Source organism: Cygnus olor, chromosome 5 (genome assembly GCF_009769625.2).
Source record: "Cygnus olor isolate bCygOlo1 chromosome 5, bCygOlo1.pri.v2, whole genome shotgun sequence".
Taxonomy (NCBI): Eukaryota; Metazoa; Chordata; class Aves; order Anseriformes; family Anatidae; genus Cygnus; species Cygnus olor.
This window is the reverse complement of record NC_049173.1, coordinates 21,353,870-21,379,216: the sequence shown is the minus strand read 5'-3', so window position 1 is coordinate 21,379,216 and position 25,347 is coordinate 21,353,870. Positions and strand designations below refer to the sequence as shown.

At 42.0% G+C, this 25,347-nt stretch overlaps 1 protein-coding gene across 2 annotated transcripts in view; it reads right to left on the bottom strand.

Moving 5' to 3' along the window:
• The window catches only part of STON2 (stonin 2), a 77,009-nt gene that overhangs the window by 34,060 nt on the left and 17,602 nt on the right, over nucleotides 1–25,347 (bottom strand). For both annotated transcript variants that reach the window (XM_040557289.1, XM_040557290.1), the window contains exons 2-4: nucleotides 25,054–25,258; nucleotides 24,346–24,600; nucleotides 17,894–18,091 (exon numbers count right to left, since the gene is read on the bottom strand). In XM_040557289.1, coding sequence (XP_040413223.1) covers nucleotides 17,894–18,091; nucleotides 24,346–24,600; nucleotides 25,054–25,141 — 541 coding nt within the window. In that variant the 5' untranslated portion in view covers nucleotides 25,142–25,258. The remainder of the gene's footprint in view (nucleotides 1–17,893; nucleotides 18,092–24,345; nucleotides 24,601–25,053; nucleotides 25,259–25,347) is intronic.

Genomic DNA, 25,347 nt, shown 5'->3' with positions numbered 1-25,347 from the left:
GAATTAAATGATGAAAGGGGGACTAGATGATGGAATGACTATAGCGGGTAGTGTAGGGACAAGTGTTATACACAAGTCTTTCAGGTGGGAGAAATGCTGAAGAGCATGCAGCAAAGCTGGTGAGTGCCAACCTGCAGAAGAGACACAACTGCCTTACTGATGGGGTGCATTTGTTTTGGCCCGTGAGGAGGCAGTCAGTGGTTAAATGCTTCTCCCTGGAAATAAATACAAATGAAGAGCAGCCACAAAACATGCCCCCTTGTGCCAGCCTCTCTATCTAAGCCTTTGGGAATTTGAGCCTGAAATTAGGTAATTAATAGCATAGCTGGATCATTTGTTTTCTAACGACCCCAGCCATGAAGCCATCCCTTTTGCAACACTGTCACTGCTCACTTCCCTCCGGAGCCTTGTGTAATAGCTTTAAGTAGCAGATAGGACTTTCTCTACCTGTGTGAAAAAAGGCACCTTTTGTTTCTGAGGCTGAAAATTCCCTGGCCTGTAGCAAGTTGAGGCTATAGCAGAATGAGATGAAGAAATCAGCCCAAGAACAAACTGCTTAAGCAAAAACTGTAAAAGGTGTAGGGCTTAAACAAACACCCTGGCTGGAAAAGATGAAAACTTGAACCTGCTCTTGTGACTTTCCAAGTGAACAACGATCCTTTCTCATTTTGCCCTTCCTCTCCTCAGCCAAGTGAAACCTTTATGTAGATAATTTTGTCTACTGTTCTGTCTGTTGTCTCTGTCTTTCTGTGTGAAACAGCAAAGTAAGATGAACAGGGAGATGAATTCATCTTTTCCTAGACTCTCTCTTTTGTTTCTTGTTCCCAATTAAAGTCCCTAATTAATCTGGCCACCAAGATGGAGCACTGCATGGGATTCTACGATGTTATGGCAATATTGAAGTAAACTTGTTCCTCAGGCAACAGATAATTTTTCTCTCATGTGATATTAGTCTTTTGACCCTTTTCTGATAAAAAAACTTTTAAAATATGCAGTGATTACCTGAAATTAGGAGTAGAATCAGATTTGTGAAAAGAAAATACTGCCTTCCAAAAAACCCGGGCATTAAAAAGCTGTTATCTCCAAGCTGAACACAACTTGAAGACTCAGCCTTTTTGAAAAATCGGAGGGATGAATTCACTCAAAATGTTTGTTAGGTTGGTGACTAAGGCTTCCTGTTTGGTTGTAGGAAATCCAGGTTCAACTTTATTCTTGTTTACCCAAGGCAGAAGCTGGAGCTTCACGCCCCTCACCCCAGAGAAGGACCCTCCCCACAACGCTATTGCTAGTTCAGGTCCAGTCTTTCAAAGCTTAACCGTGAACCTTGATGGAGGTGCTGGAAAACCAGTACAACCACAAAACTTTTCCAACAGCCCCAGCAGAACAATTAAAACCAGCTATTGAGTTGACCCCTTCTATGACAACATGATTGCCCTTCTGACAACTAACCAGTGGTGCTTTTCCCCTTAGTGTTGAGGCCTAGTCTGGCAGCCTAATGGATCTCATTGCACGAAACCACAAGCTCTCCTGGCTACCCATGATCACCAGGTCTATTTTTCATCACAGCTCATCAGGCTTTATTCATATTCACCCTTACAAAAGATGAAACCTGGATCAAAGTCTGTTTCAACTCGTTTCCTGAGGCATTTAAAGTGTAGATAACAGATAAGGATTTGCTCGTAAGCAGTATCGTGTCACTGCTGGCCTGTGCTCATCCTGCAGCAGTTGAGAGCGAGAACAAACCAAAGCCAGCCTGCACAATTCAGCTGAACACAATCCCATGCCAGCCATGTTTGTCTTGTGTTTATAACTTATTTTGCAACCAATGACTTCTGAACAGGAGCCAGACCCTTTTCTTGGGAGGGAAAGATGGTAAAATGAAAGCTCAGTGGCCCAGAATGCATTTCTGGAGCACCATCCTGGCAGGATGGACAAGGTGGTTTGGGCCAGGATATATTCAAAGCGGAAAGCAAAACAAAACAAAATAAATATGAGGAACAAAGCTTTAACGAATGAAAGGCATCAAAATACAGTGGGAGGAAAGATTAACTGCAAGCCAGATAATCCTCAGCTATATAACACGAGGCTCAATCCAGGCACTCATTAGAGCTAAATATGGCTTCTCATGACTGAAAATATGAATAGCCAAACCCACTAATATCAGGGAGCTCTATGAGCCATGGTCTCAGATGCGTCTCTGCTTGTTACATGTTTCCACATGTTGAATCAGTGTTTTGCCAGTAAGCATTTAAGGTCTGTGAGAAAAAGAGAGTATAGAGAAGTTCACAGGCCACAGACTGATGGCCAGCTGTTCCAGTTCTTATACTGGAAACTCTCAGAGATGCCTTCTTCGCTCCCAAGGGTGTCCTAACCATGCCATTCAAATCCACACCAAGCTTTCCATTCTTAGACAGATCCCTTTGAGTGCATCTCCTATCATATGTATCCAAACCATCCTCTAAATCCGAGTTGCAGGTAGGAGCTCTGTCCCCCTCATAGATGAGCTTGGCTCAGAAGAGTTAGAAAATGTTCTTTTCCTCACAAACTGGTGGATGACACCTAAACAGAAAATGGTCTGCCTGGTGCTGTGAAGCCATGCTTCACACCGAAGAGACCTGGATCTGTGTGTGTAAGAGGTATGAAGGGGGACCAGAAAGCAAGGATATTATTTGTAGCACTGTTATGAACTGCTTGATTCAATAACCACTCTGGTGGGTCTGCCTGATGCTTGCCCCTCCCTTCTGACAATAAATGCTACTTAGATTTTGTTTCATGTCATGCAAGAATCTACAAAAAAGAACATGTAGAAATGCACACACACATATAGACACACATATATAGAAATGCATCTAGTTATACGCATATACATACGTATGTGCACACACAAAGAGGGAGCACCCTGCCTTACCTGCTGCATGTTTCCTCTGTGTTGTGACTTTAAGGCACAGAAAAGGCAAAGGCCTCAATGCTGCATAAGCCAGTGCCTGGGGGAAGAAACCTGAAATCTTAGCTCCTGACCATAATAAATGGAAATCATACCACTCCCTCCAATGCAGTAACGCTGAAGGGAACAGAGACCTAATTTGAAGAAGCAGCAAAACTAGTGCCAAAGTAAATGCATCATCCCCAGGATTTATGATGAAGAAATACAATTTAAATCTCTGGCCTTTCATTCGTCTGGAGCAAAGCAAACTCCAACATGCTCAAGGAATTACATATCTGTAAAGTATCTCCCAAGGCTTTAATGACTCTTACAAAAAGCTGTTTTATTTGGTGTTGTTTCTAATAGCTTTAACTTCAAGTGGAAGATGACTTTCCATCTAAGACTCGTGTGTAGCCTGCCATGATACATAGAAGTCATACCTGTTGTAACTCTTGTTTGAAAAAAGAAGTGGTAAAGTGGTGAACATCTGGACAACAGTGCCTGGAAGTGGGGAGAAGACTCAGTCACCTCAAGGACAGACATATTGCAAAACCAAGTTTGTTTATACCAATTTAGAGGAAATTTTGGCCTATTACATTTCTGAGCAGGTTGCAGGCACAGGCAGTACAGAGCGACTGTGAGAGCTGGGTGTTACTGGCTTTATCCTTACGTGCCATGGGACAGGGATTTGCATGGCTAAAATCACATGGGACTGAATCACTTGAGGGATGCCCCTGGCAAGTCAGTAAGAAAGGTAGCTACACCAAGACACTCTGACCCCACCTTGCCCAAGCAGACAAGCTGCAGAGCTACTAATTGCGTAAAGAATGTGAGAAGACAAACAAAGGCCTTTCAAATCTGAGGCATTACGGTTGATTTGTCTAGGTCATGGTCTGAGCGGATGGTGGAGCTGAATAAATTCTCCAGTCCAGGAACATGAAGTTTAATGAAGACTTGTTCAGTCAGCCTTATTAGCAAAGAACTGCAGTGCCTAAGAAGGAGGGGCTGTTCTGCTTTCAATAGGACACAAAGGGTGCTAATTTTTAATCTCTGCTACATTTGATGCTCTTTAAAATTCATAGACAAATTATAAAGTATCGGAAGCTGAGAAAATCAACATGCAGCTGATAAAGGCAGCCTTTGCATTCAAACTTCTGTGGGACAAACCATAGAGAAGAACCTTATGTTGGAGGATCTTCATTGTTCCCATCTTTCCTCTTCACAGGAATTAAAAGTGACTTTATCCTTACAGGGCTAGTAATAAAGAGAATTATCATCTGTCCTGCCATTCATCACAGAGGACAAAGAGACAGCAAGGAATATATCACGTCTGTTTGAGTCCCATTTCATTGCCTTAATGATTTTAGCAGTTATTTTTCCTCCTTCATCAGAACTGGTATGGCCACCATTTTGTACAGCTGCTAACTTGAAATTTACTTTAAAATAAACTATGCTAGCAGATTCGACATACAGCTTGGAGGTTTTCTTAAATATTTCTGTATATTCACCATCATTTTTTCCTCTCTTTAAACATCTTCTCTTTTGGATGTATGTACTCAAGTGGAAATTGACTTTGTTAAACACATTGCAAAGCCAGCTCCATTTATACAAAGAAATACAGAATACTGCATTTTCCAAACATAGCTGTGATTTTCTGAGTTGAAGGCTTTTAAAAAAACAAACAAACAAAAAAACACTTAAGGAATATAGAGGCAGCATTAGGTTTTTAAATTTTTGAGGGAAAAACAGTGAAGAATATTTACCTCCAATGATTACTGCACAATTAGTTCCACTTTCAGGTTTCTGTGAGTTGCAAAAATTATCATAACTGATGAAATTTAAATGACATTATAGGGCACTTCAGTGCAGGATTAGCTACTACTAAAATTGGTACATATTTTTTCAAAGAGTACCATTATTCATTACTTTGCATCAGTGCTACTGTGATTACCAAATCAATGAACAGAAGTTTAAATTCTTAAGCACATTACAATGAAATTCTTCCCCATGTAGAGGGGTCTTCTGCCAAGTAAAGGGGGGTGACAGTCCCTTTGCCCACTTTACCTTCACTGACAGAAGGCAAGGTGTTCACCTGCTAAGTAGAAGCTGAAGTAACCAGTTCTGGTACGATGGTGTTTGGAGTTCATACAACAGTCTGCTGGAATGTTTGAGAAATGTCTTCAAGGGCTTTACTAAAATCTAGCAAATGAGGAAGGCTGGCACTTCTGGAGGAAAAGAATGACCTCACTTATGATTTTATCTGCACATAATAAGGCAGTTTCCAACTAAAATGATCCCAAAGCGCTGCATGGACTATGCTAACTGAAGAATGAACTTTATAGCCTGAAATAAGAGTCACCTCTGGGAAAGAATACAAGATTGCTCTAGAAGTGTACAAAGACCAGCAAGTGAAAATAGCCTTTTCTCCTTAAAACTGCAAGAACATGTAAGGAAGCAGTATCACTTACAATTATGGTACCCAAATAGAACTATCTTTCACCAGGAGGCCTTTGCTGGCTCTCTTTTTCTCTCCAAAGTACTGGGAGTCAGAAGGCTTAAGAGTTGCTTTGAAACTTCTCCATAAAACAGTGGATGGGCTGGAGCATATGGATTAAAGCCATTTCCTACTTAACAGGGTAAAAAATAATTCAAACGCAGAAAAAAGGCATAGGCTACCCATGTGTCCTCATATGTCCTTGCTCCTCATTTCTTCCCTGGAAAAAGAAGCCCAGATGGCCCGAGCTGTGTTTCCAGGCACAAAAGCAGAAGCGTGCCGGGATCCAGTCACACACTGTCTGACTTGAGATGTCCTTGGCAGCAAGCCCCCAGCAAGCAATGGGTTAACCTCAAGTGCCTTCCCGCACTGAAGGGCAGCTCCTCTGATCTGCTGGTCTCCACTGCCCTGATTTTCCTTTCATCCCGCACACAGGGAGCTACTGGCTCCGGCCAAACCCCTCTCCCTTTCCGCCTCTCTCTTCACACCTGTTTGCTCCATTCGTTCAGCCGTGTGGTTGCCCAGTGCCCAGGGGCGTGAGACAAACTGGTTTTGTTCTGTGGGTGCAGCTGGACTGTCAGTCTCAGCAGGGCACAGCTAGCCCTTCGCCGCAGCCCCCCGGCAGGGGTATGGAGGGCAGGGCCGAAGCCTCAGCACAGCAACCAGGCTGGCCGAGGGACGTGCTGCCCCTGGGTGCATGGGGCACGGCCCTGAGCGTGTCCACTGCTCTGCAGCTATGTGTATACCTGCAACCCTCTTGCCCTCCCGAAACATCCCCTTACCACCAGCACCATTGTCATGTGCCTCATATCTGACTCTGCTCCATTACTGAGATGCCATCTGGTGTCGATGCCTTAGCTACTGGAGCACCGACCTCTCAGCTAACCCACCTTGAGCTTCATGGGAGCTCAGTTCGTCTGACACTGTCTGCCTCTGGACATGTACATGACTAACCAAGAAATAAAATACTTCTCAAAATGTTTTAACTATGCTGAGACTGACAGGCCAGTCCCTGTAAGTCCAGGACACAAAGCAGCCAAAGGAGCTGAAGCAGGTTTCTGAGGAAAATCAGTGAGTCCTGTAATTTCAAATTGAGCAGAGACGAAACGTGTACCTACAGGGTTTAACAACATCATGGAGAGGCTCTCATAATACTTGTTTAGATCTAAAGAATTTGCAGTGGCACTGATTTAAGCATAGATATGTGACCTTAGCAGAGCTCTGAGTACATACCCGTGTCGCAAATCCATGTCACTGCGTCTTCACTGCTTTTGTGGCCCTGCCAAATCAAGCAGAAAACTGCTCATGAATGACGCAATCTTTGTTTACTTTAAGGCCAGACATACCCACAAAGCCTGAAGTCTACCATCCACGAGGGCTGACCTGTGTGTACAGAGATAACAAGTGCACAGCCCTGCTGAAACCTCTGCAGCTAGGCATAGTAGATTGCCTGGTTTCAAATCCAGCCTTTAAGGCAGTGCAGGTTGGTGGCTTTACCAAGAAAATGATATTCTACTGCCTGAGATGAAGAAGCACGATGAAGACTGTGGAGTCCAGTTACAGCATTTGCCAGAGAGACACACCAACATTCAAAAAAGGGGAACAATGTACACGCAACTGCGTCAACAGAGTGAAATGCCTTTTTGTCTCCCCCTCCTTGGTGACTAAGAATTCAAAAGGTTTGCAGAGAATCCTGCAGGTCTCCCAGGATACACCATAGTTCACACTAATAATGTGTTGCTGGAGGCAACCAAGCCTGAACAAACAAATCAGTCCGGGGGAGGAGGAGTGATGGGCTCGTGAAAGCAAAGCCTCCAGTAAAGCCCCCCTATTTCTTTTGTGTAAACTTTCCCACCCAGAGCCTAATTCTGCCTGCCTAGTGAAGGGCCTGCCGCCGAGGAGGCGCAGCGAAGCACCCTGGGTGAACTTCATGTCCCACTTTCAGAGCCAGCTTACTGTGCTGGAGATCGAGCTCTGCAGTCCCGAAGGGTAGTGAAGCAATGAAGCTGGCATCCCAGCTGGCGTGTCAAATAAGCTAACACCCTCCAGTTGTCTGCTCTGCTGGCAAGACCCTGTGGCCAGAATACTCTCTGGACCCTGTGTGCTGTGCTCTGCTTCCACTCAGATCCCTCCACGAGACTCGTGCCTACCGTGACACATACACATGCGTGATTAGTGGGAGGCAGGATATAACAGGCACAACCATACAGAAATCCTTGTGCTCTTTGCACTGAGCAAACATTTCTGTTGGGCTTCTCTGGAGGAGGACCTCGCTGTATGTTTTGCTGAAGAGAATCAAGACCGTTGTTGGTGCTTATGCAAGAACATGAATTTATTTCACTTCATTCAAAACTGACAGTCTTACCACATATTTCTTGTAAGAACATGTACATCCCAGCACTACACTCACCATTATGCAACTGCATTATAAAAATCCAAAAAAGAGGATTCATATCAAATTGGGGACATATTAAGAAAAAGCATATGCAAAATGGACTAAAGCTTGGGAGCTGCCTGTGCTAGGTACCTATCCTTTATATGGAGACACAGTTGTACAGATAGAGATTATTTTAAATACTGAAAGACCTCAGCAGTTAATGACAGTACAGCATATACCCCTACTTTTCGAAAGACTCAGATCTATGCTGCTCCCTCCAGCCATGCCAGTGCTGCTGTGGCGGGCCATCCTCTTTATGTATTGAGCCAGAAAACCAGGACTTCTAAAGGTCTACTTTAGCATAATGTGAAACCTGGGAAAGGGGCAAGTCTAAGCTTACACCTTATCTGCATGTCAGATAATACTCAAAACAGCTACTTACTAAACACCTACTTCAACATGTCCGTTTTATATCACGAGTTACCCTTTGCTAGGAACCACTGACCTCCTTGTCCTACACTTTACTTCTCACTTTGGTATGGAGCATGGAAGACACCCAAGTGTTAATTTATCTGCATTTATGCTGCTCAAACATTAAATTAATCCACTGCCCCAAAATCTGCCTTAGGGTGTTTCAGGAAACAGTGTGCTTTGTAATTGCTGTTCCATTACTGTGCTTGTGAAAATGATCAACTAACCCTGGGGCTGGAGCCAAGAGGTGTCTATTACAGGCACCTACCTTCTCAAATCCTACTTACACAAAGATTTCAACCAGCAAGGAGATTCCTACAGGCAGTTGCACCCACAGAGGTCAGAGTCTCACGGCGAGCAGAGTGAGTTACGCCTCTTTCAGGTGCCAGCGTGCTTGTTTGTGTGTGCAGACACAAAGACAGTGAAAAGCAAAACATAAATGGCAGCCAAAGGTGCTGGACTGCCAGGTGTGGCAGATTGCTGGCTACCCTATGCCAGAGGCAGAGAGTGCTTGCTCTGCCTCCAACAGCTGATTCCTACCCGACAGCCCTCTGCTCCTTGCCCCAGTCCTGCCAAGTGTGTGGGCAGCTTTTCCTGCCAGCAGCAGTTCCCACACCCCTAGCAGCAGGCAGAGCAGAAAGCCTCCCGCTCCTGCTCCTCTCCAGGGCAGGCAATGCAGGCCCTGTATCCTCATGCACAGTAAGGCAGAAAGCAGCAAGGAGAGGAAAAAATGGTGACCACATCCACAGCTCCCAGTGAGGTCGGAGCCCTCACCTGCGCACAGCCCCTCTATCCCCACACCATCAGCCACCCCTGCCCACGCTGCCCCACTTCTGGCAGCTCTCCCCGTGTTCCTCACCCCCGGGACCTTCTCCACTGGCATGGTAAAACTGAACCCATGTCCAGAGCCAGCACTTTGGGTATACCAGCTAAAGTATGAGCCAGAATAAAATAAATGTTCCTGACCACAGAGCGCAGTTGTGCAGTTGCGGACAGTGGAGTTGTGCCACTGCGCTGGTATAAACGCTGAAGATGCATTTCTTTCCTTCCTTCCCAAACATTAATTATTTACGCATGCACTAATCAGCACATAAACCTGACAGAAAGCGATCCTGCCCTAATCGTTTGATTTTCCAAGCAGGTTTAGTTTCATCTCTGGTCTAACGTCATTTAAGCAACTGAAATGAAGGATATTTTTGTTTGTGTTACCAAGTTGACTTATTTTGTCAGTATTTCCATTATATTCTCCCCTACAACTAGAACTCTTACTGAAGATGAAAGCTCAATAGAGCCAATACAGGACTGGTCTACCTGGAAAGCTGAGGCTTAATGGGCCCTACCTTCCTCAGAAATAATCTTTGGCAGTAATGTTGTACACTGGATCTAAAGTAAACCACATAGGTGTACATATAAAGAGCAAGGAAGTGAGGCTATGGTGATAATTAAACATTAACACACCTAGACATTGCCCCAAAGCTAATGAATACTTTGCTACTACTCTTTAATAAGAACGATGATGCAGAATGTAGTGATAAGAGCACAGGAGGTGGGATAGATAATCAGAACGAGGGAGTGGAAGAGGAAATTAACCTTAATGAGGTAAGAAAACATTTTGAAGAGGTTACTGTACTCAGATCGGGAGGTCTGATAAGCCCCATCCCTAAACTTTGCAAGAATTGACATATGCAATTACAGCTCCGATCACAAGGATTTTAAAGGAATCACTTCAGACAGGACCGGTACCAGAGAAGGGGAGAACAGCACACATGGTAACTATTTGTAGGGGGTAAAAATGACTTCGGAAAACACAAGGCTGAAAATCAGACTGCAACACTATGCAAGACTTTCGAATGAAAGAGTGAAAACTAGAAGATGAAAAAAGAGATGGAAACTAGTTTTAAAAGAAGTAGTTTGTTCCAGCTTAAGCGAACAGATTTCTTTGACAACTGATTTTCCAGACCAAAGATAGATCGGTAGGCATTGGAAAAAACATATACTGCAGTGCCACCTGGGAAAGAGTTCAAATGGAGACTGATACTAGTATTAAGACAAAAATAAGAACCCATCTAAAAGGAAGATAGCTATTATGTTATAAGAGAAATATTAGGTTAGAGCAGCTACAAGTAGAATTTCTTTAAGACAGACTACTTTTATCTGCATTTTAATTAATGATAATGGTACAGAAAAGAGCACGCTAATGGTATTTGCTGAATGCACACAATTAGGAGGAACTGGTTATATAAAGGAAGTTCTAAATATCATACAGAAAGGAGCAGTTCATCTTGAGGACTGGAGCAACAGAAATGGGATGAAATGTAATAAACAATATAAAGTTCATAATTCGGGCATTTAAGGACAGATACATTTGTAATGATGAAGGAACTCGCTAATTAGATATGAAAGAGAGTGATCTAGGATAAAGCAAGTCAATCTGAATATAGTAAAAAGGTACTTGCCTGATGCACTAGCATAAATGAAAGTAAGATCCTGGGGTGTATCAAGGAGAGAAATCCAGAAGATAGGGAAATACTATCATGACATCAGGCTATGGTGAGACCTTAGTCTGTGCAGTTTTGATTACCACATCCGAGAAAGATTAATTCAAACAGAAGCACCAGAGAGAAACAGGAGAAAGGAGACCCAGAATATTGCAGAGCTTATCTTGTTCAGTACAGCAAAATAAAAACATTGAGGGATAGGATTACACTGTATAAATACATTAAAGGGACTTACATTGGAGAGGGCAAAATGCTATTTAAAAGGCAATATTGGCATGGAAACAAGTGGATAGGAAGTGGTCATGAATACATTTACAGTTGGGGTCCTGGGAAATAGCTTCCATTCCTGTGATCTTAAGTGAATCGTGTTTAAAGCTCTCTGAAAACATCTACCTGTGAAAATACACCCCATTCAGTAAATTGGTGAGTAAAGTCTGCACTTAAATGGCGTAACTTCTGCAAAGTCTGTACGGTGAATGAGGGCACTGAGCTACAGGATGTATGCTGAAAGGATCTCTACTATCCTTTTACGTACTAATCTAAATAGCTAGATTTGGAGAGGAGCATACTGAGCTGCAGCTATTTGAAAATTATGCCATGCCAGTATATTGGACTGCCATCCATGTCCCAAAATCCAGGTTCGCAATTCTCAGTCTTAGTAACCAAAATCAGAATGAACAAAGTAGCCTGAAATCTCCTCTTATTGTTGTGTAACAAGCACAGTCATAATGCAAATATAAATTTATATCTGTTCTAAGATTAGGCAAGAGGACTTCAGTCTCATCTGCCAACAATAAGGACAATTAATCCCAAATTGCTTCTGATAACAAATGAGCAAACTCATTCTACACCATTTATGTCATATCTGTGCTCCAACACATTTGGTTTGATCAAGGGTAGACCAGCTAGAAAGCAGACGTGTTAAAGTAGAGGCACAAACCAACAATCTCCTTACAGTGCTCTCATCCAACTGTGGTCACTTCTGGCCTGAAAGATCAGAAAGTGTCATTTTTTTTCCCTAACATTGGGTCCAAATAAAAGAATAAAGGAGGCAAGAGTTCTGATAAAAGTGAACATCAAAAATAATTAAGAAAAGTTTCTAAGTGGGCACAAAGGAATAAATTGTCAACATAGAAGCTAGAGGTTTTGTTTAAATAATTCCTACATTTTTCCTGTTTTTAACAAACCTGCTTCCCATTTTATTCCACACTGAGAAGGTGACTCTGTAACTGATCCTCTAAAGGCGTTCATCAGCACTTCTTCAATTCCTGTGCTGTGTGTATCCTGTCCAGTGATCCCTTGAACCTTTGTTTTAGATAACATCACAGTAAGGGAGAAACAAGCAAATCTATGCATTTGGGCATAATGAAATCACTCATTCTTACTCGCTGTATGCTTCAGCCAGACTTTTCACCTGCTGTTTTACATTGCCACTTCTGTTCAGCCCCTTCTTATTCAGGCAGGAAATTCCACACAGAACTGGGATAGCACATCTCTAATTAAGAGCACATGAAACAATTTACAGCTCCTGTTAATTACTACTACTGCTGAAGCCTTGCTTATTTTTCTGCTGCTTTGAATTTACAGTGTAAAAGGTGCGTTCCCTGGTAGGTAACTTCTCTGCATTGTGAACCCAGCTACCTACCGCTTGAGAACAGCAGAAGCAGTGCAGCCAGCTCCATGGGGTGCCAGGCACGTCACTGTGCAGCACAAAGAAGGTTGCCAAGAGAAGCTGTGGATGCCCCGTCCCTGGAGGTGTTCAAGGCCAGGCTGGATAGGGCCTTGGCCAACCTGATCTAGTGGGTGGCATCCCTGCCTATGGCAGGGGGTTGGCACAAGGTGATCTTTACGGTCCCTTCCAGCCTCATCCATTCTGTGGTTCTACGACTGCTGTATCGCTACAGTACTGTTTTTGGCTTCTGTCAATGGTACAGCAGCACGCTGCCAGGAACTGAACACAAAAGGTGAGATAATGCTGTTGAAGATTGCCACTGATGTGTTCCACTTCCATACTGTACCAAAAAGCTTGGTGCTGGGAGATGCCTCCGTGCTCTTCACTCCCAGTTGCTTTAAGTTCAGAAGTAATTTAGATTGCACGAAACAAGCCTAGCTTTTCTTCTTTCAGCACAGATGGCCGCTGCATGCAAGTATTCCATCTCCAATCATGCTTCAAACTGAAATGTCCTGCCCAGCTGCAAAATCTCTGAACTCCTCCAGCTTATCACACAGGCATGTGGCTTTCTGCACAGCATTAGAGAGCAACCGGAGCCAATGTAAACAGAGGGGCTGAGGAATCACAGCACTGCAAACACACACACAGGGCTTCGCACCACCTAGTTCGCCTCACTGGCATGAGATAAACTACAAAGCAGCTACCCACATCTATTCTCTCGGGATATTACCCACATAAAGGGAGATCAGCAGCTCAGTCCCATGACTGGGGCTGGAATTCTGTCCGCTTCCCTTTCACTTGCTCCAGCTACGTAAAAACATCAGTGAATACGTGTGGAAATTGTGACATTCATGTAGAACACCATGTAGGTTCAGCACTAAATGCTTTTTTAACAAAGTATAACTGGTACAAATTCACAGTAACCGTGGCTTGCACTTCAGAATAGCCATGAGGAAAAAAATCTGTCCCACAGCAGCTTACACCATTCTTCTTCGGAAGGCAGGGAAACAGAGAAGATAACTAATCAGAGTTATTTTTTAGAGGACAGATGAAGCAGATACTGAACCTTTTGAGGTTAGTGCACTACTTTTAGCCTCAGCTGAGGTCACAAGGGCTGGCAGAGCTGAGCTCACTGACATCTCGATTCTGCTTTAAGTATTATCACTAGGGCAACCCTTTTTGAAACTTAAAAAGTTGCATGTTGAAAACACTTGGAGTTTTGAAGGGCTGGAGATGGCTGAATAGGGGCAAGCTTTGCTGCTGTTAATATTAATCAGAAAAATGTTACGGAGATACTTGCTCAGAACATGCAGTATCTCAGACTGTGGATATGGGTTGGGTGCAGAAAAGACTGGGTGAGGTTCTTTGGCCTGAGATATGCAGAATATTATAGTTCTCCCTGCTGATCTTAGAAGATGACTGCAGACCAAGCCTGTTTCATAATTCTCTCAACATAATAGATAGAAATATACTTTGGCTTGTTGCAGTACTGATTCTTTCCTCATTCTAACATTTCCCTCTCTCACCTGACAGATTTCCTGTGCCTCTCCTTCCTGCCATAAGGAGGGACAAAGACAGTGACTCCAACAATACCTTTGCAGAGGACACTGGGATATTTGGGTTCCTTAAAGCATTCATGAAGTGTTAAAGAAGAACTGATTTTCAGTACGCAGATCTGATTTGGGATCAGAATTTCTCCACTGCTTGAATTATCTAGGCCTAGCTTTCCCGTTCTACCTCGCACATGCGTTAAAGAAGTTAGAAATATCTTAAGAAAAATATTGGATTAAAACTGGTTTATAAAATTCCTGAATTGCTAGCTGCTGGCTCGTATTGGATGTGAGGAAGAAAAAAAAAACTCGCTTCTGGCACTGAACAAGTGCAAGAACAGATTCTGGATGCTATTTCCTCATCGTATTCCTGAGTCCCCTCCTCCCTGAAGGCAGGGTTCGATGCTCCTCTGTGCAGCCTCTCCAGCTGACTTTGGCAGGCTCTCCCACCTAGAATTTGTCCTGTGTCTGGGACTTGGAACCAGAACAAGTTGGTTAATATTTACACAGCGTCACTGAAGTGCAGTTCTGGGCAGAAGGCGGTAACTGTCAGCATATGCTATTTCCCCTCTGGTCTGGTTATTAATGTTCAGTACCTCCAGAGCTTGTAACAATGCTTGTAGCCAGTTTCTTGCATTCAATGCCAACACACTGCATAGCTGTATAATCTGTTCAAAGCTGCTTGTTTGAAACCTACAGAATACCATTCTTGCAGTCATAATACCAGGACTCAGTATCTGGCAGGCTACAGTCAAAGAAACAGTATTTGTATGAAAACTACTGCATAAAAGGCGAGGAGGAAGGTTTGAAAAGTTCAAACTTCAGCTAGTACTTGCCCTCCATCACCTTCAAGAAATAGCTGAAGCTAAGCTTGCCAGAGCTGTCATCTCCAAGTTTTAAAAAGAAAGCAGCAGAATCCCCTCAAAACACACAGTTTACTTTTAAAATAACAAAACTCTCAAAGTTAATTCCTTGTGTTATTTGTTAACTTTCTAAATGTTGAGCCATTAGGGGTCACACATGCAACCTTCTATCTCCAAACATGCAGATGTTAGAAAATAATAACGGAGTGATTCCCTCACAATCCCCAATAGTCCTGGAGTTTTAGGAGAACGCCAAACAGGACAACTGCACAGCAAGCTGAACTGTCAACATCAAACCTGGCGTAGCTGCAGCTCTCCTTAGATACCAATCAGAGCATAAACAATGACAGAACTGGCAGTAAAACTCCTAAAATATACAGCAAACATCTACACAAGGGTGTGTATGTATGTGTGTACATACGTGTAAACATATATCGTATATATGATAACTCTATGCCTGTATCATAGAAAATCAGAGTAATATATGCCATATATAATATATATAATGCATATAATTATATATGAACTTCATGATTATATGTAATATAGACTTTATTCTATTAAATATTACATGTGCTAACGTATAATACATCTTATCTATTTTAGTATATACATACAGATCCTACATATATTAATTTTTAATAAGTCAATATTTATTTTTAATTTATATAAATAAAATTATTTTAGAGATGAACAGTGAAGTGCAGAAATCCAAGCCAAGCTATGTAAGGGACACACTGTTCTAATGTGAAACATTTAGCTGTGAGGTAGTTGTGTGCAACTTCTGAACAGATCTCAGGGCTTCCAAATCTCAAATCATAAGGAAAACCTCTCCCTTGCTCCCCTTATGTGTAGATATTTGGTCTTTCTTTAAAAAAAATGGAGGCAGGCATCCATTTCAGAATAAATAAATACTTCAATTGTATCAGTAACAGAGATGTCCTGTGTTATTTATCTTGCAGAGTACAGCACAAATGCCAAAAGTGCTTCTCTCCATGCTCCTTGATCCAAGCTGAGCAACACAGCAATGCATGGGAGGAAGCTCTGAAGCTACAGGCCACTGCACCAAATACAGCTTCACAAACACTGTGAAACCCCAGCAGTTTACAATTCCTGGCTTGTAAAGTTCTTGTTGTTATAACCGTATAAAGGTGCCCGTGTTATATGGACAGTCTGATCCACATTTATTGGCTAGCTGCTGCAGGCTGGAACAGTCCCTCATATAACAAAGGTATCGTAAAAGGCTTCTTGGTGCTGGAGTTCAAACCAGAACTGGCAATAAAGCACAACATCTTCTAACTGCTCTCTGAAGAGCAAATCTTTGCTTTCAGGTCTGCTCATGCTGTATTTACCTTCACTGCTGTAAACCTCACTGTCTTTACAGGGTATCACTGAGCTTATCCTGACTCCAACAGTCAGGAGGCTTTCTGTGGTCCCTCCCATAGTGAGGGTAAACTCTCAGACTGGGATTGCTGAGGTCTCTACCATCATTCTAGGATATCTTCCGAGGTCGTATCTTACATAAACACATGCGCTAGATAAAGCTCAAGCCCATGGAATGGTTTTGCTCCTACATCTTGTGTAAATTGAGAGAAAGTTGATTGCCAGCTAGTCTTACCTGCTTATAGCCTAACAGCCCTGGACACTACAATTCGCACCACTGGGACTCAGCTCTGTGTATGCCTGCATTCAGACCTACCTCAGGCTTTCATCTGTTCCCTCGCAAAATGCTGTGCCCTGAACTTTGACATGCAGTAGATGCTTAAGCATTTTGCATGCAGCATAAATTCAAGACAGGTGGTGATATGTTCAAACAGTGGATCCAAGATTATCTTCTATGGTGTTTGGGCAATAAAAATTCACCATTGCTAACATAACTTTTCTCTGAGCACCAACCAGATTTTTTCAAGCTTTTCTCATCTATACATTTTTCTTACTTGAAAAAATATTGAACCTGATCTACTTGTATTGTCCTGATCATCACTAAATAGATCAAAATTTGATTTCTTGTTTTTGATGATTTTTTTTTTTAGAGCAGCAAAGCACATCTGTTACACACACTGTTACATTCACCACCTAAGAGCAAAACACATTATTAAATGCCTTACTTGTCTGAGCTATTATGGCACCAGCAAATCAATTTTCATCGAACTGGGTAGCCACTGACTGTCCTCCGACTCGGCTGGATAGCTTCCAATATACTGCAGGTGCTCCAGGAATTGCCTGCTCCTGAAGCTACTTATTTCTTTCCTTTTTGTGTTCTGACATGGCAAGCGCAAGAGGAGCTCTTTTTGTGCTCTGTGAAAGTCTGCTTTATCATGAAGGAGTTCTCGTCATCCCAGCTCTGCATGACATTGATGGCACCACTCTGCTATGTTTCTCCTGCTTCAGAGGTTCTAGAATACAACTGAGGTGCAAAGAGCTGCAATACCACACAGCACGTTTCTCTGCAGTCAGGGCATCATCTGGCATGAACAGATCACTGTAAGGTCAGCCAATATCCTTAATGGATCAAAATCTGCTGCTGAACCACCACCTGTCATCTCCTATGCTGTCTTTTTATTATTCTACAATAACAGTGCATCCAGCAGCCTAGATCTGTGTTTTGGCAGTCACTGAAACTGTGGGAAGTGTGGAGACCTGGGCCTGCCTCAGCTGAACACTTCGGTGAATTAAAAACATTTCTGCACAGAAGATCAGGAAGGGCATCGGACTTCTCCCAGAATATACTGAAAGCGAGCTCCTCATATACCAAGAGCTTAAGCTGATGTGGTATGCAAAAGAAATACTGCAGCATTTCACTGAGCTAAGTCCACCAACATGTACACAGTTGTGTTTGGCTCTTACTTTGGCAGCCTGCACATATCATGGGTGTGCAAAATCCAAGTGAGATTACTTGGGGATTGGACCTTAAAAAAAAAGCATTAGTTTGCCTAATCCTTGAGTTTGTTCTGCTTTGGATGTATTTCCTGTAGTTCAATTCTGAGCACAGTGTTTGAGTAATGTCAAAAAGATTGAGACAGAAACTTGAAGCTCCCTTCTTACCAGCTGAATCTGCTGCAGATGTTCCACCACTAGTCAAGTCCTCAGTATTAACTGACTGCAGATCTGTGTAGGATGGAGCAATGCTGGGGCTGCTGGTATCCTCTGAGTTGGTTGTCCAGCTGCTCTCCGATGCATGGGCATGCCTCTCAGACGAATTGGAGGAGGGGGAGGTCCAGCTGGGTGCTTTTGATGGAGACACTGGATGCAGGAAACAAACAAGCACCACTGAGAGACTTACAAGGCTATCTATCCTCCAGAAGCAGATGATCACTGTTCCAGAGATACACTGTACCTTGTACTGAGACTCTCTAAGTATTAATTCCAACACCCACAGCAACACAGTTATTTTATAACAAACACACAACAACTTAACGAGTGCGTGGCACTGTTAGCCTCCACTGGATGGGAGCAGCACTACTCAGCTGTCTGCCTTACATCCCATACTGCTGGCAGCTATTAGTTTTCCTGTTGTTCACGTATCGTAGAAACAGTACCTTTTCAGAGCAGTTAGATTTCATGCTTCTGCCACTGCTGACAAGATCTGAGTATCTGTGTTGTGTGACACAGTGGAGTTCTTGTAGTACTATAGATTTTATAAAGTAGTTTTATTATATTTCATTAGGCATTCTGTACTTGTGATGCCCATTCAAATGTAGCAGTCATCTTAAGGAAGCTACATATGGGAGTAGAGTATAAAATAAAATGACCTATTGATGTGAATTAGAAATGGCTTTTGTGTCTGAATATGCAGAATGAAGTGCCCCAATCTGAATAAACTGAATAAAATTTCTGCTTAGTTTAGGCCAAAAATCCCATCCTACTTTCTTGCCACAGCCTACATGTCAAGCAGTAAGTCGTGCCTAACCATCATCCAGAGCTGATAAAACAATCTCATACGTGCACTGCTATGAATTTATCTTGTATACTCTACCCACCACATCATTCACATTAACATTTGAGTTAACAAATGGGTGACTCTAGTAAAGAGGAAAAAAAAAGATGCAGTAAAAAATCTTCCCGAACTAAAGAATTTCTAATTTCTGATTTAACCTTGGCATAATAACTGTTTGCTAAATTTGTAAATCTATGTTTATCTTTTAAACCAACAAATATCTCAATGCACCTCAAATCTGCATTTATAGAACATCCTGAGATACAGAGGTTCCTGTCTCACCATGTAACACATAACCAACCTTTATCAGGTTGACAAATACTTTGGAAGAAAATGGCAAATTAATGTTGAAGAGGATTTCTCTCTCTCTCTCTCTCCATCAGAACAGTGTGATGGGACACCATCTCGTTATGGAAAAACATACCTTTCTGTGTGCATAGAGGTACTATGCAAACAGTGCTCCTTGCCTTGCCAGCTAAGAAGTGCAAATTTACTTTATATAGCTGTGCTGTTACCCTCAGGTAAGCAAGCACTAATCTATTTATATTTGTACAGCTGTGAGCCTATGTACTGAGCTGCTTCTGAGTAGTCATCCTGAAGGATGAGGAGCTGAAAGTAGATCTATCTCCTTATCACATCACACATACTGACAACTATGTTATAGTAACACAACCTGAAAAGCCCCACTTCTCCATTCAGTAATTCTGCACTGTGTCATGCTTGATGCCTGTCAAGAAGTGATGACAAGTACCTGATTATAGTCTGCCAGCCCCTCAGGCCTTTTGTTAAACATTGTGTGAGGTATCTGAAAAGCAAACCTTAAAACTTTACCTGAAGTTGTTTTGACAGACAATGCTCAATTGGACACAGAAGACAAGCTTAAATGCTGATCTCCATATGTGAACCAGTAACAAGACACACTTTTTCTAGGTGTGTTTGATAAAAAAGATCTTAGCTGTAAATTTGCAGTGGTGCCTTTTTTTTTTTTTGTTAAAGTCAGTCAGCAATATGAAAAACCAGCTAATTTAGACACCCATAGGATTTAATAATTCATATACTTATATAATAATAGTAATTCTTTTTTGTTTGTTGCTTTCCAAACCCAAATTTTGTCTAAGGAGTGACACTGATTGGAACATCATTGCAGAATACTTCTAGGGCAAATTAATTTCACTGCAGGTAAGTTGTGCCACTTTGGAAGAATACATTTTTTCTAAATAAAGTGACTTTTATTTTGGAAAACAGTAACCATAGAGAGCTTTTACTGTAACAAGCATTCCTTAGAATCTTACTACAGTCAGCTTCCACCTACCACTGTTAGGTTCCTGAATTTGAAACTATAAAATTTTCCCCTATACTGAGTCAAACAACTATCAATCTCAAAAAGCAAGACAAGCTGAAACAAACATCTGCACGTTTAGGCCTGTCTTCAGATGCTCCTGCTGCTCTCCAGCCTCCCGGAAGTGCTGAAACAGAAATCCTAAATGATGTAGGTTTTTTTCCAAAAAATTTGGAATTCAGCCTCCAATGTCAGTGGATGCAGAGGCAAAGCCTTCCAGTTGCAGCAGTTCTCAGAAATCTGTTTGTGTTAAAAGACCAGGGACAGAACTGTTCCGAAAATGCAAATCCCATAGCATGCAAAGAATAGTGAAAAATCAACTCCTTGTTTCCCAAAGTGTTTCCTTCTGTGTTTTCCAATGTTTCCTTCTATTTGCATTTTTATTTTTCTGCATCCATTTGTTCTTAATACATTGGCTTGGATTTTAATTAGCAGATTTACTTTTAAGCATTCATTCCTTTTAGATGTTTTGAGGGCATATGCCTTGATCCCTGCACTGTATTCCCATAAACCTTGTTAACATAAACATTGTTTTTTTCCTATCACACAGGACCTCAGATTTTCTTGATTTTAAGACAGCATCAAAGTCGTCTAGATTTCAGTTGCTGACCTCATGTTGCACGTACTTTCCATTTTCAGACAGAACAGCACAAAATGGTTAAACTGAGATTTGTCTCACTGTGGGACAGCCTCTCCAGGGACACAGTATGAGACCAAGTTACTTGAGCCATTTAAAACTAGACAAAGCTCTCGGGAAGAAGGAGTGGGGGTGGAACAGATGATGTAATAGATCTTGCCTCGCTCTAATTTTGGTGCTTTGCTGAATACCTCATTGAATGCAAGGGTGCAGCTAACACCGACAGAATATGAGATTGCTAGCTGAAAGCCCATTGTATAACAAATGCAAATGTTATGTCACTGGCTGGCTGTGATCATTTACTGATTATGTAACATTTGTGATAGGAACATTTGGGTGATTTCTAAACATCCCAGTTTTCATTTTTGCACTATCAGTTTGACGAGGCTGACTAGCCAGATAATAACTATGAGAAAAATCAGGTTTCTTCTTTTTCCAGCAAAAGGGAAATGTAGAAGAGGGCATCACAATGCATCATTTCTGTGACTAAATATTTCTGCGGCCTCACTCAAGAGCTACTGCTTCCCAGGAGAAAGCCACATGACTATGCAGCTGTCAGTGGCCTACGCATAAACGTGAAAGGCAGAAATATTTTGAAAGTAAGAGATTTTGGTTTTCAAATGTTTCGGGCATTTATTCTGTCTGAAGCTGGTAGAATGAAGGGTTTACAGGAATGTCCTAAACAAAGGCAATTTCTACTCTAAGGCTCACAATGTATGTTTTTCATTGCTACACCTCAGCCTTTACGCTCTTTTCATCTTCTGAATTCTTTTCAGCTCTGTTTCTTGCTATCAGTCCCCCTGGTTTCTGCTCCCTCAATAATGTTTTCACTTTTACCAGAAAAAGAGTCCAGCATTAGATTTTCTTTTCTTTTAAACATATTTCTTACAGGATAACCACCACGTGGTAGCTGCGTTTTAAAATAATAATTTTTCCAGATGGTGATCACTTTTGGACAGATTCTCTTTCTGAGGAACCTGTGCAGAAGTATAGTGACACTAAGGTTAGAAGAAGATAGCATCTGTCTCTCCTAGAACCTGTCCTCTCTGCTCTTAAGGTGCTCTGGAAACATCCTTTTGTGAGCCGTTTTCAAAACGTGCTTCCAGGCAGCCTGGCCATCAGTCAGGGTAATTATCTAGTCAGCTGTGCAGATGCTTCAGTGTGGAGAGACAGACAGACAATTTCCTAAGTGTTGGAGCCCTGACAGGAACACGGCTGGGGATGCTGAGACTTCAGGACATCGCTCTTCACAGCTGCCTACACAGGAAACAGATTTCAAACATCTCCATCCTTCTCACACCAATCTGTCTGTTGATAGTCGGTGTTCCTACTTTTCCCCTCCAACTGGCTATTCACTATTGTTCTCATGTGGGCTGTTTGCTACTGGAAATGAACAATTGCTGTCACCGCAAGCTTTCCACAGACCGTGTCAGTGTATCACGGTTGTAACAGAAAGATTCTGGCTTTGCTGCTGCCCACAGAAAAAGATGTGACTGCAAATTAACTGAGAACAAGTCTGAAGTTTATCCTACTTCTGGCTGTCAAAACCCCCTCAGAGTAGACAGCCAGCAACAAAGAGCTGTCATCTCTCCTGCTCTGTGACTTTCCCTTTGGTGGCTGTCAGCTGTGCTGGTCTGGCACTTTAAATGATGGGGTCTTGAATAGGAGTGGGACTACCTCATAAATACGGATTTTATACTCAGGTTACGCACATCACCTCATTTTAGAAAAAATCTCCCTAGGCTTCCTATATAGTAAATAGAGAAAAGCAGCCTCCCACACAGGGATTACAGGGAGTAACAAAGCAAGGCTCACAATATGCCCGCCAGGGGAACCATCCTCCTCCATTAATCTCAGTCCGATGCTGAAAGTTAGAGTGGAAATATCCCTCCAGTGGCATGGATCACTTAGGCCAAGCCCTCACAGGGCAAAAATGGGTGCCTTCTTTAAAAACAGCCATGTTTTTGAACAGTCTTCTCTGACCACCTCTTTCGGATATCCAAGAGCTCTGCTATGACCTGTATCCTGTGACTGAAAATACAAACCAAGAGGCACTGCTCTGGCTAAGCACAGACCTTGAAACTCAGCCACATCCCTTTAAGAACAGGAAATCAAGTAATACACCATTAAATTAGTTTTATGTTTTTTTTTTCCAGCTACCTTTCTTTAGTCTGATCAAATATTTTTTGTTGTTGTTTAATAAGAAGGTGCACTTAAGATCTTCCAGTCAACAAGGACATCACATTAGGAAGGAAATGTGGTGTAAGAGCAACCAACAGCTACATTTGAAAAAGTACATGGCTGTATGTATGTGTGAATAAGAGAAAGGAGGAGGGTCTGTATTGTTTTCACCTAACTGTGAAATTAGCTAATAGAGAGGTAAAGCACCTTAGTTTTACAAATTTACAGTTGTGAGTGCTATTCTTTCTCTCCTTTTCACCAGGATCAGTAAGTCTTTACAACTAAGAGCAATTAACAAACAAACATAGAGGTAAGTAGGACTTATGAAGAGCTTAAGAGAAAAATCTTTGCCTGAAGATTCCCCCACCTGTCCTGCACAAAAGTCTAACCACTGTCTCAAGTGGACTAACCTGTAGGACCCACAAAAAAAGCCGATAGGAAACAAAAAACTTAAAGCCCAATTCAAAGTTGCTAATCCAAGTTTTCTGACAGAAGCACTATTTACGTTGCAGGGAATATTTGATGGACTCATTGAGCAGAATAAAACCGTAACTTTTAAAACCACTTTAATAACTAGAAGTAACCAGGTGGTATTATTAAGAGAGTATCTCAATTTAGGCATGAAAAAGTAAACTAAATGTTTTCTTTGGGCAATTACTCCGCAGTCTCCTATAAGAAGGGGCAGAAGCATGTTTGTACAGAAAAGCTAGAAGCTTATATAGCTGTATGAGTTAATGCAAGCTGAGGAGGTAAGCCAGAAGCTTTGCATGCGTGTTTGAAGCATGTCAGAAAGAACTTTTACATTGGAACAAAAACGTATGCAGTCCTGGAGATAGGATCAATTTCTGTTGTCTTTGTAAATCTCAAGGTGCTCGAGCATCAGAAGACAGCAAAAAGTACTGATGGAACTGGCACACCAGCAGTTGGTCTTTCTAAGCTTCTGGCAAAAGCAGTGTGGGGATTTTGAGCAGATAACGACATCAAACATAGAGAGGAATCAATATTCTTTCAGTTCCAGATTACAGGGGCAAACACATCTCAGACTTTTCAGATGGCTGTTCATACCTCTACATAACAAACATCACTACTACAAATACCACTGCATTGTTTCCCCAAGAATGCATGTCAGCACTCTCCAAGGTCAAGATATAGGCTGAATGAATCACGGAAGCTTTTCATTTTTTTTCCTTGAAGAAAAGACATTGTGTTTATGTTGCTAGTTCAATCCAGAACTATGTTATAACCCCTTTTTGAAACTCCGACAACTTTAGTTGTGTTAAAATACAGTACACAGTAATCAAAATTCAACCTCTGAGAAACCAAAGAGCAAGGTAAAAATCTGGTAGGCTCTCACTGTATTTTGTTAAATTACTGGAATGGACCTTTTCATGCATGTGCCTCACCTGCTTGTGGATGGGTGGTTGGAGCACTGGTCCATGGTGCATCTTCAAACTGAACCCAAGCTCTGATGGATGATGACAGGTCAGCTCTGGGACACACATGGTTCCCAAGCACGGTAGAATCCTCCTTGGGCTTGTCACCTGCATCATCTGTCTCTGTGTGGGAGAGGTCCTGAAATTCTCCATCCGCATTATGGCTCTCTTCTGAGGAAGTGTCTGAAGAAGAAAAACATTTTTCCAGAGGCTCCTCAGTGCTACCTAAAATGGAGAAAAAATAGAAATATTAGTAGGAATGACCATTACTTCATTGTTTTTTATTGAAATCTCTAAAATTTGACTTTGAATGTACATGCAAAATTTTCCTTCACCTAATACAGTTTTTAACCTAACAATTAAGTGCAAATCTATGCCCAGTGTAATGGGTGAGATTTCCTTCATGGTCAGTTGGATATTGCCTCGTATCTCTAAGGACAGACCCAAACCCTATAATAGATCTGTGCTAAAAGCTGGGAAAGTGCTTTATACTTTTGGCCCCAATTCTCATATTACGTCAGGGTAACAGGACATAATTCAACCTTTACTCATATCACTTCCACTTAGAAAGCAAGTTATATGATCCTAAATGGTATGATAACATGCTATGCTATGTATATGATAGAATAATTCGAACAAAAGGTCTTAAACAATTCAAAGAAAAAAGAAGTACCTTACCTCGTGGCTTAACCGGGAGGAGCAGCTCATCTGCGAAGGACACCCACTCAGACTGGTTGGAGGCAATGACGCTAGTCAGAGACGTCATATTCACAGCAGGCTACTCATCTTCACTTGGTGATTACAAGGAGGGAGCAGATTGGGAGAGAGGCACAGTGAAGATAAGCCAACAGCCTTCCTTTGCGCTTTCTTTTCTTTTCAAACGCTGTTAAGAAAGGATTAAATAATGCTTTTTAGAAAATTAAATGGGAGAAACTGGTGCCACTATTTTAATAATACAGAATATTAAGACAC